General features: G+C 39.2%; 1 protein-coding gene across 1 annotated transcript; it reads right to left on the bottom strand.

Annotated features, from left to right (window-relative positions):
• Window positions 1–314: 314 nt before the first annotated feature.
• On the bottom strand, window positions 315–15,786 carry arl6ip1 (ADP-ribosylation factor-like 6 interacting protein 1). Its single transcript, XM_022200013.2, has 6 exons — window positions 15,617–15,786; window positions 13,646–13,779; window positions 12,441–12,560; window positions 7,658–7,775; window positions 7,222–7,306; window positions 315–1,121 (listed from the first exon to the last, which is right to left on the bottom strand). Exons 1-6 carry the CDS (start codon window positions 15,650–15,652, stop codon window positions 1,003–1,005), a joined length of 612 nt encoding a protein of 203 aa, XP_022055705.1. The 5' UTR covers window positions 15,653–15,786; the 3' UTR covers window positions 315–1,002.
• Between the last annotated feature and the right edge of the window lie 637 nt (window positions 15,787–16,423).

Raw genomic sequence — 16,423 nt, 5'->3', positions numbered from 1 at the left:
TCAGAACAGTTATAAAGAGCGTTCTGTCATCCGAGGCCTGAGTTGTATTGAGAACATCCTTCATTTGTGATCATTGTGAAAACGTTCCATTTATGAACATTCAAGAAAAAGATAAAATGTTCCACCTTTAATATATCACATTACAGAAACATCCTAAAACTTTCTGCTATCTGAGGCCACCATAACATCTGGAGAACATATTTCAATATTTCTTTTTTCCTAACCTTTCCTTTTTGGGATAAAAAAAATTCTCCGTTCTAAAGAGTTCTGTGATTTAAAACAAACCAGGAAATGACGTTCACAGGCCAGAAAAATCCATTTAAATCAAATTTTATTGGTTTAGGTAAAGATCTCCAATAAAGACAAACAATGAAATGCGTTTAAAGACGAGAAAAGAGGAGACTGAGGAGGAAAGAACACATAAATAAGAAAAGGAGAACTGACAGGACATAATGAGGGTAGAATGGACAGAAAGGCCTATTTACACAGAGATAAATGCTGCTGAGGTTCAAACGAAGCGCTAATAGCAGCGAGGAGCCTCTGTGAGCTTTAAATCCAGTTCCTGTTTTCAGCACTAAGCTTAAACACAACCAAAGCAGAAGAAGCAAGAAGAGGCTCGTTGACAAAAACAAGTGATTTCTGGTTAAAATGAGGCTTTGACGCTACAAAACCTGCTCAGTAGTCTAAGAGGAGGGAATGGCTTAAAGCATGACACCTGGAACAAAGCACAGCTGATCTAACAGTGTTCAACTCTCCCTGTGAGAACCTTCATCTGGCGGCCACAAACTCAAAACAAAATTTAAAAAAAAAACTGATGGGTGGGGGTTGAAATGTGACGAGGTGGAGGGAGAAATGAAACTTATCCGATGTGTGACAAACCAAACGGTGACGCTCAGAGACCAAACAGGACGCTTGGCTTCTGCTCTGCTGCTGCTTCTTTCAAACTTTCTTCAACCTTCCGTTGCCCGTCGTCGGTTCATCTCTCGGTTCCCAGACGTCCGTCTACTCGTTCTTCTTCTCCTTCTGCTTCAGCAGCTTGTTGATCTCCCTCTTGGCCATGCCGGCGTACTTGGTGATGATGCCATGTTGGTTGAGGCCCGGCAGCAGCAGCAGGAAGCTCACTGCAGGAGAACAAGATATTTATTAAACTGTACAGCCGTAGACTGAGACTCCGGAGGAAAAGTAAACAAAGCCGTTCTGTGCATCATGATATTGATCAGTTCTTCATTAAAGCCATGAATACCAATGATTTTAATGCATGTATGAATTATTTTACAAGAACGTAAAAGAACATGTTGCAACTTGATCCAATAATGCTGATGTTCGTCGGTGTTTTGCCCTGTTTTAGTGTTTTATCAAATCTAATTTCACTTCTATGGCGTGTTTCCCTTAAGACAGAATTATCAATTTACTTTTAGTTTGAAAAAGCCTTTATTTTGAAATTGTTAATAGCTGTCACAGATGATTTTCCTTTGTCGCTGATTAAAACCTCAATGTTCAGCAGTTAACTGAAAAACAGTTTTTATTACGCAACTAATATCTGCTGCTGAATCAGCTCAGTTTTGTGAGGAATAAAGAGTTGATAAAGTAAACATCAATCATCATAAATTAAATAGCAAAAACTAGTAATATTTCAACAGCATAATTTCAGAGCAAACAAGCCGCAATCGTCCACAGTAAATAAACCGTAATTTATTTCCCCATAATCATCCTAACAGTTGATCTACATGAGTTCACTGCATTTAATGCAACTGCTGCAAACAGCTGACGTCGACAAATTGAGTCACAACAAATTTCTTAGTCCAAGAAATCTGTCAGTTTTTACTGCAACCAGTAAAACTGATTTATACTCAGAGCTGACATGCTTCATCACTTTAATGTTTTTGGAAGAGTCCTGATGCTACCTCAGCTCCTAGCCTGTGTTAGCATCTTTTTAAATGTAAATACCAGCAAAATTATGGATTTTAGTTCTTCTACCACTGATTTGCATGGTACTTGAAGAAAAAAAAAAGCAACATGTGTGAGCTATGGGACATCTTGAACTTCCCCAAAGGGACGAACAAACCACCTGACACTCTTCTATGTAGCTTAGCATTGTTAGCGTGAGCCTCAGGCAGCTAGCGAAACCAGACTGCCAGCTTCAGAGTTCATCGACATGGCAGCCACACAGATGCAGCAAACACACCCGATGCTCTCATTTAACAGTAAGTGGCTCCACCTGGTGGATCAACCGGCTCAAAATCAATATCCTATAGTCTCCTGAGACTAGGGCTGGCCCGAATAGTGGTTTCTGGCCTCCTAATATTCGTTCCGCCCCTTTAACTCGTCACTGAATCTGATGAGTGTAAAAAGACTTTTCAGAGGCAGCAGTTTGTTCTGTGTGTTCCTGATTCAGAAAAATGTTCATCTATAACTCAAATAAATCATCAGTGGTTTGTTTACTGCACACAGACTGAAGCCTGGATCTCATTGGCTTCTTCAAAAAACAACTTACTCTCAGCACAAAGGCCTTGACATAAGAAAGAATGCGTTGAAGCAGTCAACTGTTGGAGCCAACAGATTAAAATAACCATTTCATATTGTCTCTGCTTCAGTTTTCTGAACATTAAACATGTTTTATTTCATGTAACTGGAGACTGACTCCCTCTGATCATCCTCTGTTCAGGTTTTACTGAAATTTCCTCCATGTTGGTAATTAAGAACTGAGAGCTCTGTTACTGGAAGTGCCTGATGCAGGTATTAATCCACGAGTCATTGTAGCAGGAAGTCTGGTGATGGAAATCTGAGGTCACAGCAGGAGAACAACACTTTTCTATTCATCTAAATATGTTCACTGTTCTACAACGAGCCTCCAAATAAATAATCTGAAGGTCGAAAGACGCCTTAAAATGACACAAACCATCTCTTCCTGTTTGTCAGAGTGAGTATGAGTATCGCAGAAGCGTTAAAGTTCACAATCAGGAAACGCATCAAAAGGAGCAGAATTTTCTCACATCATGCACTGCATTCTTTAAAGAAACCATGAGTTATATACTTATTTGAATCCAAAGCACTGAGAGAGAGCTCCTTTGTGACTTTTGAAACTACGTGTAAAAACTGAGTAAGAAATATCAAATCTAATTCTCAAAGCTCCCTGTTAAAGACTTTAAAACAACCTTTATGTGTAGAAAGAGTAATCTAATTATGGAGAATATAGTTTGTATTTAACTCAAAGACTCATTTCAGAACAGTCCTTGTGTTTCAGAATTACAGAAGTCAAATGAATTCTGACTTTGCACATTTAACTTCTCACCACTTCATTAAATGCAGGGTTGCTGGATTAAAAAAAAAAAAAAAATATTGACTTAGACAAACCTGCTCAACCTGCTGAGCTACAGGGGAGCAAAATACTGCTCAATTTAAACTTAAATCTCTCCATCAGATGATTTAAAACTAAATTCAAGTTGACTTAACTTTATAATTGAAGTTTCTCTTTACCTCAAGCTTAAGCTCTTGACACATTTGGACTATTTTAACACATTTAAAGGTGGTAAATAAAAATAACTTTAATTTTGGAGGAAGAAATAAGTCCTCTAACTGAATGTAGTTTGTTGATTGAACATAATTTAAACAGACTGATTGCTTTAATTTTCTGCTCAAATATTATTTTTACTTCTATTTCACACTACTTATAGTACACCAATTCTTTTGTACGTTTCCATACTGTATACTCTTTAAATAAATTAATACTGTCACTTATTTTTATCTTATTTTACCTTCACTTTATACCCTAATATTCCGTGCTGTCTGATTGTTTACCCCTGCATTTAACATCCATGCTGCTGGAACAATAATTTTTTTTTTTTTTACTTAATCAAGTCATCCAAGTCTAAATTTACCTTCTAAAAATTGTACGTTTTAAAATAGTACATTAGTTTCTGTGAACACGTGCAGATATTTTTCAGGCTACAGTTTTTCTGACATGTGTAAACTACATGTTCTGTGGTTTGTAAATTTCTGCTGCAACGCTGAAGTTTCCCCTGAGGGATCGATAAAGGAGCTGTGACTTTTATCCAGTATGAAAACATTTCCTGCTCCTAACCTCAAGTGCTCCCTTTAATCTGGATGAGCAGGAAAAGCTCTAACGGGACAGTTTTGTTTTCCACATGAACCCTCGAGCTACAAGTTTGAAGAAACGCATCTCTAATTCCATTTTCCTTTTAAATCGTTTAGAACAAAAACACAGCATCACAGCAGCCTGGATTACTTGTGACCTGCTTGTATTTTTACTTTACTTTTTGAGGCAGCAGTGAAATAAAAAGGGCGCAGGAATAAAGGGGAGCTTTATCTGCATAACAAATGGATGCCCAGCTTATTTAATTGTAAAATTTATTGAAACGGTGCATGTGAAAGTCTTTCTATCCAACAACTTAGAATTAAAACTTGGTCTGCATGGCTTGTTTCGAGCAATGTCTCATGAGAATGTAATGAAAAAATGTATTAAAGTCGACAAGTTTTCTTGGTCAGAATCACCCTACAACAGTAACTACACCAGCAAACATGACAGACCTGCATCCAGGAAAGGAGTCTTTATCCAACAGAAGTCTGTGCGTCTTCCCATATCATGACTATTTCATACACAAAAATGTCCATTGTGCTCGAGTAAAGGAAACTCCAATCAGTAAAACTTTCTAAAAACAAACATATCTATTTTTTTATTCTCAGTTCTTATATTTCTGTTGCTGAGAAATTCTCTGGAGAAGGAAAACCCACAGCTGAAGAATTCAATATATGACCAAAACCTTCGACTTCTAGGGCTGGACCTGAATATTAGGTCGTTGTGTCGTCCTGCGGGTCAAAATTGACCCATTTACACACGTGGACAAAATTGTTGGTACCCCTCAGTTAAAGAAGGAAAAACCCACAATTCTCACTGAAATCACTTGAAACTCACAAAAGTAACAATAAATAAAAATTTATTGAAAATTAAATAATCAAAATCAGCCATCACTTTTGAATTGTTGATTAACATAATTATTTAAAAAAAACAAACTAATGAAATAGGGCTGGACAAAAATGATGGTACCCATAACTTAATATTTTGTTGCACAACCTTTTGAGGCAATCACTGCAATTAAACGATTTCTGTATTTGTCAATGAGCGTTCTGCAGCTGTCAACAGGTATTTTGGCCCACTCCTCATGAGCAAACAGCTCCAGTTGTCTCAGGTTTGATGGGTGTCTTCTCCAAATGGCATGTTTCAGCTCCTTCCACATATGTTCAATGGGATTCAGATCTGGGCTCATAGAAGGCCACTTTAGAATAGTCCAACGCTTTTCTCTCAGCCATTCTTGGGTGTTTTTGGCTGTGTGTTTTGGATCGTTGTCCTGTTGGAAGACCCATGACCTGCGACTGAGACCAAGCTTTCTGACACTCGGCAGCACATTTCTCTCCAGAATGCCTTGATAGTCTTCAGATTTCATCGTACCTTGCACACTTTCAAGACACCCTGTGCCAGATGCAGCAAAGCAGCCCCAAAACATTACTGAGCCTCCTCCATGTTTCACCGTAGGGACAGTGTTCTTTTCTTCGTATGCTTGGTTTTTGAGTCTATGAACATAGAGTTGATGTGCCTTACCAAAAAGCTCCAGTTTGGTCTCATCTGTCCAAAGGACATTCTCCCAGAAGCTTTGTGGCTTGTCAACATGCATTTTTGCAAATTCCAGTCTCGCTTTTTTGAGTTTTTTTCAGCAGTGGTGTCCTCCTTGGTCGTCTCCCATGAAGTCCACTTTGGCTCAAACAACGACGAATGGTGCGATCTGACACTGATGTACCTTGGCCTTGGAGTTCACCTTTAATTTCTTTGGAGGTTGCTCTGGGCTCTTTGGATACAATTCCAACGATCCGTCTCTTCAATTTGTCATCAATTTTCCTCTTGCGGCCACGTCCAGGGAGGTTGGCTACTGTCCCGTGGGTCTTGAACTTCTGAATAATATGAGCCACTGTTGTCACAGGAACTTCAAGCTGTTTAGAGATGGTCTTATAGCCTTTACCTTTAAGATGTTTGTCTATCATTTTTTTTCGGATGTCCTGGGACAATTCTCTCCTTCGCTTTCTGTTGTCCATGTTCAGTGTGGTACACACCTTTTCACCAAACAGCAGGGTGACTACTTGTCTCCCTTTAAATAGGCAGACTGACTGATTATGAGTTTGGAAACACCTGTGATGTCAATTAAATGACACACCTGAGTTAATCATGTCACTCTGGTCAAATAGTTTTCAATCTTTTATAGAGGTACCATCATTTTTGTCCAGGCCTGTTTCATTAGTTTGTTTTTTTAAATAATTATGTTAATCAACAATTCAAAAGTAATGGCTGTTTTTGATTATTTAATTTTCAATAAATTTTTATTTATTGTTACTTTTGTGAGTTTCAAGTGATTTCAGTGAGAATTGTGGGTTTTTCCTTCTTTAACTGAGGGGTACCAACAATTTTGTCCACGTGTGTAAGTTTGAAAATGTGGGGAAAAAACAATTTTTCACAATGAAACTTCTGGTGTCCACATTTTCGGAAAATTTTTGCACATTTTTTGGTGGAAAAAAATAAATGTAAAAAATGTTTCCTAAGAACATTCACAACTTTTTTGTGAATGTTCTCAAAGAAAATATTACAAGTTTTACTGATATATATGTAATCATTTCAGATACTTTTAGGATTTTTTTGAATGATTTTTGCTCATTTTTGGAAAATATTTTCAAGAATTTTCTTGCCAAATTTGGAGGATTTAAAAAAAAAAAAAAAAAAAACTTTTAAGGGAAAAATTTAAGGAATTATTGGAATTTTCTTCCTGAAGGTTTTGCAACGAAACAATATTTTTTGGTGCTCGTAAATGAAGACAACAGGAGGGTGAAATTAAAAAAAATAAATAAAAAATCTGAATGTTAAAATTGAGATCTGAATACTCGGAATTTGAATATGTATATGAGTGTGCATGTATATAGTTCATATAGTATAACTTATTAGGTGAAGTACTGAGTTAATAAATAAAGACATGGATAATATAAATAATATTCTGTCATTAAATCATTACACCACTGAATATTCTGGGCTCGAATATCCGCAGCCCACAAATTGCTATTCAGACCAGCCCTATTGACTTCTGTGTGCTTTTGTGTTTAGGAGTGAAAGTTGGCAGCAGAGAAGAGAGAATGATGGGGAAAAACCGGTTGTAACAAACTCACCGATCAGGTAGGTGAGGAACAGGTTGTGCACCTGCTGTCCGATCCAGGCGACGGCCAGCAGGCTGCTGATCACGGAGGCAAAGTACTGCAGAGAGCAGAGAGGTCACGTTACATTCAGCTCAGCAGCTGTGGCGCCGTTTAATGGGCTTAAACGAAGCCTTCCTCACAGGTGCAGCAAACACTCAGGTCATCTCCACGAGCAGAACGTTCACTGTCACTTTAAACAGACACTGTGTGAAAAACCAGGTTACCGCAGCCCGTAACCCAGTTAGAGGTTTGCTAAGTGGAGCAGCGAAATCAGCTGATATTTTTATTCTTGGGTGTAGAAAAAAAAAGAAAGAAAAAGAAGCTCCCTGCTGTATTAAAGCAGCAGCCCTGCAGCTAACTCAGCTTTACGCGTTACGGGTTTGGGGTTAGAGTCAACATTCTAGTTTACCATTTTGGGTTTCTCCTCCTTCAGGGCGCAGAGACGCTTCCACCAGCCGACGACGCGACGCTGAGTCTTCACCAGATTACCGCAGATCTCATGGAAACGCTGCTGCTGCTCGGTGGTCCTGAGAACAAACAGGAGGTCAAAGTGTTATTTAAAAAAAATAAAGACATCCTGACAGAAGAGTTTCTGTTCAGCTGAGGAAAAAAAAGGATATTACAACACAAATATTTACCAGCAACACCTCTAGTCTTCTCAGCTAGAGGAAGCCACAGCAGTTCTCACTTGCTAGCTGCTGTTATACTGCACAGAAAATATGAACTCTCCATCAGAAGTGAAATAATTCAATTTTTAGCCAGGATTTATTTCATGTTTTCTTCATCTGCTTTGGACAAACTGGGCATTCTGGAGACGTCAATTTAATTTTTTTGGTGCATTCTCTCTGAGATACTTGACATGCAAAAACAGCATTATAGGAAGTGCTGGGTTTGAGTGTGAAATAAGATTAACCATCATGGTGTGATCAAACCTCCGCTGTTTCTGTGTTTCAGCGCTGGAAGGTTAAAGAGATTAAACTCTGACAGCAACGAGAGGCAGCTGAGAAAAGTGGCCTTTATTTTCTGCTTAGCCATCGTTCCCTATTTTGGTCCTCGTTGTCACGGAGCCAAACGGGAACCGTGACCGGACTCTGAAGGCTTCATTTAACCGGCCGACTGCTGCAGTCTGAGCTACGATATGAGAGTCTGCAGATCGATAGCTGCTCTGCAACTACAAATACAGAACAGACTTTTAAACCGAAGTGGCCTCACTTAGTGCACATCACACCGGTCATATCGGCGTTTCTTTTTCTTTATCTACGAGAGCAGCTGTGTAACATATTCGAGCAATATAGTGATGGATTTAGACAGAGAGACGCTGCGTTGATCATTCCTCGTTTGCATAAAGATGAAGTCTAGTCCGCTTTATGGAAATCTGGAGCATCAAACACGATCCACCGACTCTGGAAACTTTAGAAAAAGTAAAAATCGAAAAGGAAGACGGATTTGGCAGCCCAGTTCTCATCTCAAATGTTCTCAGAAACACATTTTGGTGAACAGGTTTTGCAATACGAGTTAAAGTTCTCAAAAATGTTGGTTTGGTTTGAAATTCAGGAGCAGGAAGCCTCTAAAAACACTGAGACTGTAGTGTTCTGGTCGACTGGTTGGTTGGTTTGCTTAGTTTTCATTGTTTGGATGATCGTCAGTCATAAGAAGTTAAGCTCTACGTCAACATTCTTCCAGGATTAATCCAAGAACAACTGTGAGCTGGTCAAACCTGATAGAACCTGCTGGGTCCAATTTATTTGACTTAATTTCAACATTTACTCAGGGTCGACTCAAAACCATCTGATGCCAAAGACATCAGATGATTTCTGTGATTTGTTCAAAAACGTAGAGCTTAAACTTTGCAAACAGCAGTTTGTGTATCAGCAGCTCAACAAGCAACCTCTGGATCATCTAAAAACAGCAAACTGGTCTGTTTTATTCCTCAGTAGTTGTGGTTCTGCAGCACCAGCTGATATATTTTCAGCAATCAGATGTATATGTGTGGCTGCTCTGATCCCAGTCTGTTCAGCAGAAAGTACAAAAAAGAAAGTGAAAAATTCCCACAAAAAAAGCTATGAAATGACCTCCAAAATATGCTAAATCATGACAAAAGGACACAAAATTTCCTTTAAAAGAAGCAAAATCACCACAAAAGGATGCATCATCATCATAAACCATCAAATATCATCACAGAAAGACACAAAACCACCTCAAAAAGACACAAACACTCCACCAAAAGAAATGAAATTACTAGAAAAACACAAAAAATCACCACAAAGAGTGAACTATGGTAATAAAGACACAAAATCCCACAAATTATTCAAAATTACCAGGAAAAAAAAGGCAAATATAGCATGTACAGCTGCTCTCAATCTGTTCTGATCATTTCATTTCAGTAGACAGTTCAAAAAAGGTGCAAAATCACCACAAGACATAAATACACCTCAAAAAAACCAAGAGATATTAAATGACTTTAAATAGACAGGAAATTACTAAAAAGACAGAATAAACATGAAAAAGATGTAAAATGACTGCAAAGTAACAAATATGATCATAAAAAGCCACAAAGTAACCACAAAAACACACAAAACCACCACAAATACAGAAAATCCCCACCAAAAGATATGAAATTACTACAAAAACACACAGAATCACCATTAAGATGTAAAATCACCACAGAGTCAAATATCCTCATTTTTTTAAATGACAAGATTACCTCAAAAAGGTCTGACATTACTATAAACGGATATGAAAACCACCACAAGAGTCAAAAACAGCATAAACAGACACAAAACCTGCACAAAAGTGCAAAATCACCACAAGTAGACATAAAACCACCAGTTATGAATGTGTGCAGCTGCTCCACTCTTATCTGTTCTGATCATTTTAGCAGAAAATAATCAGCTTATATTGATTTGATATGCTGTATTACTATCTTTACAATTAATTTAGGCCAATAAGGCTCCAGGTGGGGTCACTCTGAGCTGAGTGGAACATGAATTCATCTCCAGATCTATCGATATAAAGGCTGCCTGCAGTCAGACTCCTTTAATGCAATAATTAAAGTGTCACAGCAGACACGTAGAGGCGTCTTTGTGTTTCTGTTCATCCAGATACGACGTTTACTTCTTGCTGAACAGGCCCTGCGTTTCTGCTGCTGCCTCAGGAATGTGCAGCAGTGCAGGTTTTATATCGAGACGCATGTCCAGCACACTGAGGCTGTTATCCAACGCTGCCCTGGTGTCTGGTTGTCACAGCTGAGTCGAGAGGCTGTTAGGTAACATCTCTGTAATGTCAAAGCTCCAGCAGGATCAGGGAAACTCTATCGGACCGGTTTCAGGTGGGAACATCTCAAGGAAAGCAAAATGAGGTCTGCTTTTACCTCAAACTGGGATCTAGGGAGCAGATCACTGGTTTTATTTCACTGCTCTCAATGAGAAAGCCTCAACTGCTGACTTGGAGTTTTTATGAACAAAAACATCTCTTGTGCTTCAGTAAAATGTAACAAAAATGAAAAAAAAAAAAACTGGCTGAAAATCAATGTGTAAAATCAAAGCTGTACGAAGTTCCAGGTAGCAAGAATATCTTTATGTTTTCACCCCAAAGTGACAGGAAAAATAGATCTTTGGTCCAATAACGGAGCAGATCTCACAAATGAGCTGCATATTGTTTCATTGCCGTCAATGAAAAACCTGAACTGCAGCCTAGCCGCGCTAGACCCAGGTCTGAAGACGCAAGGGTCTAGGAACTCTCGACAGGGAGGGAGGCGGGCTAAAAGGTTGTCTTTCAAATCAGTCTGCAGCAGTTGGGTAGGTATACAACCAATTAGTGCAACGAATAGGCTGACGTAGTTCCTAGAGCGCCGGAAATCAGAGGATGCGGGAGTTCGGTGAAGCCTTATTTATCTTTCTTATCTTATCCTTTGTTTATCTTTCAAGTTGAATTTTAGCTTCAAATCTTTAAGGGTTGTGGCCAAAGCCGAGTCAAAAGATAACTGTTTATTGTGCGCAGCCATCTCCTTGTCTATCCTTGTTTCTATGGTTGTTTCTGTCAGAATCGTCGCGCCTCTGTCGTCACTTCGTTACGCCCGCCTTCTGACTCTACACTTCATAGTGATTCGTCGCCCAGTTTTAGGAGCATCCAACCTCGAGGCTTACTGAGGGTAACTAGACCCACCCTGGCAGAGAATTAAATTCGTTGCTGTGGGTTGTCTAGCGCGGCTAGGCTACCTGAACTGCTCACCTAGAGTCAAAATGTTGGTTTCTTATTAAAAAGGTGACGGGTTCTAGGAGGTCCAGTAAAGTCAACCAGTCACTTAATTTAACAGAAATCTACATGTTATTCTGTCATTTCTGACCATTTTAATAACAACAATGTCTATTATGCTTGAGGATGGGACACAATAATAAACTCAATTTGAGGTTTTCTGTGAGGAGAGAATCCTTTTACCCAAAGGTGACAGTAAAATGGATTATTGGTCCAATAACTGAGTGGATCGCTTACATGAGTTGGTTATTTTATTGATTTTTTTCCCTTGATGCCACTGAGAAAGCATGAACTGATCACTTAAGAGTCAAAATGTCGATTTCTTATTAAAAAGGTGATGTCATCAGGGTTTGAGGAGGTCCAGTCAAGGCAACGAGTCTCTTAATGAAAAAGAAATTATTTATTCTGTTAATTCGCACCATTTTATAAACAAAAATGTCTATTATGCTTGAGTAAATCACACAGTAATGAACAAAACTGGAGGTTTTCTGTGAGGAGAGAATCTTTTTACCCAGAAGTGCCAGTAAAATGGATTTTTGCTCCCATAACAGAGCAGAACTCTCACAAATGAGATGATTATTTTATTGAATTGGTTTCTGCTGCCAGTGAGAAAGCAAAGAAAAAACCCTGAGGAAGGTCTCAGAGCCAGTTTCACCTACATCATGTCTTTATGATCATCATGTTGAGTCATCATCACACGCCTTAAAATGTCCTCATCCAGAAAACCTGACTGTATTTTACAAGCTCAGACTTATCTGACAGCCAACTTTTGAACTATGACACCTTTTCAACAACAGCTGCTGTTATTTTACATTTATAAATGTGGATGTAGGAAAGATGGATGTTGATATCTGAGTGTTAAGACAGAATAACAGCAGAAAACCTACACAGAGCAAAATATGTAGGTAATAAATGTGATTTATTCATCAGTCTCTCACCACTTGTTGGAGCCGAACACTCGGGGAGCCAGAGTCGGTACCAGGTAGTCGGCCAGGCAGAGCAGCATGACGGTGCAGGAGAGTCCAGTCAGCACTGACGGGTCCAGGTAGTAAATCAGCCTGACAGAGGAGGAACACGAAGCATCAGCCGCTGCATTTTCTAATGTGTAGCTGGTATTTTACAGCACTGTTTCTGGAGCCACTGCCTGTTGTGATGGAAGGATTTATGCTCATGTTTGCTCAAGCTGCACATTTGAAAAAACAAACAAACAAACAAAAAAACAGCTCTGCAACCGACAGTGAAGCAGATCAACAGGGAGGGTGTGTGTGTGCATTCAGGGAATAACAAACTGTTAACCAAAGCACATTCAGGAACCTCATAGGAAGCTCAGTGTCCTAGTCTGGATTCACCTACACGCTAAAGAATGTCTCGTCTTACAAAATCTAATCTGCTGTAATCCACATTGTTTCACTTCCTCACGCTACGTCTTTCAACAGCCTGGAAAACCTGAAGAAAACCTTCAAATCGCACAATGACAGGTTTCAAAATGAGAGTATCGCACACTGTTGCAATCAGATTTGACATTTTAAGACCACACAAAGAAAGATACAACACCTTTTCCACAGCTGACCTACACGTTGTAAAATCTATCAAAAATAAAACAAAATAGCCAATTTGTCAAACTATCAAGATTGAAAGAATCTTTAATTTGTCACATGTACAGACAGCACGAGCAGTGAAATGCAAACTGGCCGTTCCTTAAGGCTGAGCAATAACAAAGCTTTATAAAAGAACATTCTTTAAAACAACAGAAATAAAACACACTGTCATCAATATCAAGGAGGTAGTGAATCTGAGGCTAAGCCACAATAGTGCAAGAATGCAGTCCTGTGTGTTTTATGTATGGATGTTATTTACATAGCTGCTTTCCACTGAGATGCATTACTTGATTTTTTTGTAGCCTTTAGGTATGACATCCTTAATGAAGATGACAGAAACAATATAGCTAAATATGAGACCAGTCATGATTAAAAGCAAGACTTGTATAGCCGTGTATTTTTTGCTGAATCTATTTTAAGACTTTTTAAGGTCCACAGATGGCATAAATACTTGTTTTGTCACAGCTAAATCTCATCTCTGAGAGGAAGGAAATGCTTGTTAAGCCAGCTATGTGCCACGCAGTGTTCGGGAACAAAAGACTCACAGGAAGAGGACGGTGGTGGCGCCCATCAGGGCTCCAGGGAACCACGGCTTCTCCCAGCGCAGGACTCGGTCCCCGGCCAGGATCACTTCACCCCAGCCCTGCAGCTGCTCCTCAAGCTGGGCCGTTTCCTGAGCCTGGACACAAATTCAACACTTAACCAAACCAGAAAGTTCACTACTGATGGGTGCGTTATTGAAAAAAATGTTAGTATTAGTATAATCTAGGAGGACCGAGAGTTTCTCCAGGGGTTCGTATCTCTGCTCTAGACAATAGACAATCCACATTATATTCTGAGGCTACATAATCATCCATAGCAATATTTCAAACTGAGGCAAGTTTTTTCATTTAATTTTAAGGCTTCAAATCATTGTTGAATGTTTATCTTCCATTTAACTGCAAGCGTTGCATCACGACATTTTGGTCACCTGAGGAACACACGGGGAACTTGAGCTTCTCTCCTGCCCTCTGTGCTCACATATACCACATTTTAATACAGCTGAATTCCTAATAAAACCAGTTTCATTTAGATTTGTACAGTGTAATAAAGTCACTGAAACACAGCTCAATCCCACTAAAAGGTAATCAGAGGTCTGCTGCTCTGCACCACTAAAAATCCTGGTTTTACAAAGACGGCATTGTCTGATAAACTCACAAGACACGTGAGCCAAGGCTGTGATGTGACTGTGTTCTTAGAATTCAAAGTTATTCCAGAAATCAGAGAACATCTACACCGCATAAGGACAGAATAAATGGTTTTAGCCGACTCTTGTCCACTGTGTCCATACTGTATATAGAAACTTTGAACTTTTTCATCTTGTTAAGGGGTTTACAAGATTTTTTTTTTTTTTTAAATTACTAATTATTTTGGAATTTCCAGTTCAACAAAATGTGATTATCTGAACCCTTGGTTCTATTTTGCACTATGCTGTTACACAATAACAGCCTGTCAAAGTAAAATTAACTTAAATCAACCTGTCATTTTTGCTTCTTTGGAGGATTAATCATTCAGAGCATTTGTGAGTTCTTATTTGTCACATGCCTCTCAAGGGTTTTAATAAGACAAAATAGAAGAACATTCTTTAAATATTGTGAAGTCATAAATAATAAGGTTATGATTAAATTAATTCAATTAAATGACTTTAATCATCTAATCAATACAAAGTGAATCAATTAGTGCTCAATATTATTGCATCTTTTAAAATAAGAAGATAATTTAGTTGTGCTCACTTTGACAAACATATCTGTCAGTGAAAAGATCATTTAAAAATGTCAGAATAGTTTGGTAGTAAAACTGCATCCAGACTATTCTAACTTAAGTCGTTGGTTTCTGCTTCTGCGAGACTTTTACGGGAATATATTGTTGTGTGAACTAGCTGAGTACGTTGCAACAAATCCTAAGTAATAAACAATTGCTAGCTTCTAAAGTTGTGTTAAAGGGTGTGTGAGCCTTTGGCGATAAGCACACAATCGATAATGCTGCCTTCCCTGTTGATATGACGGTGCAGTGACAGTGCAAAACAGAAAATAAACAGACTTCAATACATGTAAATATGAAAATACGTCGAGCGAAAATGTCACGACTAAATTTCAGGGGTTTCAGCTTAATTATAAGACCAGAAACTGTCGCGTTGGCACAACTTAGCAACGTTACAAATGGGACCTAACGGCAGCAGGCTAACAGGCTAAGCTAAGCAGCTAGCTGAGGTTAGCTGTGGTGACAGTCGTAGCTCAGCGGCAGCACAGTGAACGGTCGGATAAAAGATTAGAGCGAATTCGGTGCCTCAGTTTCTCAGCGGTGCAAAGTACACACAAACAGAACAAATCTACCAACAGACTCGGTGTCGTAATGCTATCAGATTAGGCGCTGATGCTAACGTGCCCGTGAACAAACACACCTACATCATCGCACGGGGCCGTTTAAAAGCCGCTGAATAGGTAAAAAAAAAAAAAAGACAAAGCTTTTTTACTCACCAGCAGGTTTGCGCTTTTGTTGTCGCCTTCAGCCATCGTTCCCGATCCGGTCGGTTTGGATTCTAACGTAGTTTTCGGTGTGATGTCAGAGAAACGACCCGCAGAGCGACAGACTGTCCACACACGTTCCTCCGACTGCTCCGGCGTCACTAACGGTCGAACTCAAGCAGGATGTTTTATCTGAATAATTGCGTCAAACTCCAGCCAGAAGCATCATGGGGAATGTAGTGTTATATCGATCAGATCCCGCAGTTTGGTTTTGTATCTTAAATTGATGCGATTTTGTAATGCAATATGGGAATTCATCAAACGTGATATAATGACCTCATTATACCTTTACTGTGTATTTATTTTTAGCTTCATTGTACTTTTGTAATTCGTGTCTCCTGTTCTTTCCGTATGTAGCTGCTGTAACGTAAATTTCCCTTTCGCTCTATCTCATCTAAATGAGATACATGATACGTCACATTCACCCATTCACACACTGATGGCGGAAGCTGCCATGCAAGACGCTAACCACGACCCATCAGGAGCAATTAGAGTGTCTCGCTCAGGGAGAGCTCGACGGGCAGAGGATCGAGCTGGCAACCTTCAAGTTACAAGACGGCCACTCCACCCACTAAGCCTACGGCTTTGTAAATGTTTTCACACTGGAACACTGTCACTGTTTCAGCAGGAAATTATTGTTTAAGCAAATGTAGATTACAAAAATAAATGATGAGATTAAAATTTTACATTATTGTTTGTTATACAAATCCATCTGGCTGCACAGCGGAGTAGTGGTTAGCCCTTTCGTCTTGCAGCAAG

The sequence above is a fragment of the Acanthochromis polyacanthus genome, chromosome 21 (genome assembly GCF_021347895.1).
Source record: "Acanthochromis polyacanthus isolate Apoly-LR-REF ecotype Palm Island chromosome 21, KAUST_Apoly_ChrSc, whole genome shotgun sequence".
NCBI classification, from domain to species: domain Eukaryota; kingdom Metazoa; phylum Chordata; class Actinopteri; family Pomacentridae; genus Acanthochromis; species Acanthochromis polyacanthus.
The sequence above is the reverse complement of the archived record's forward strand: the minus strand, read 5'-3'. Positions and strand labels throughout refer to the sequence as shown.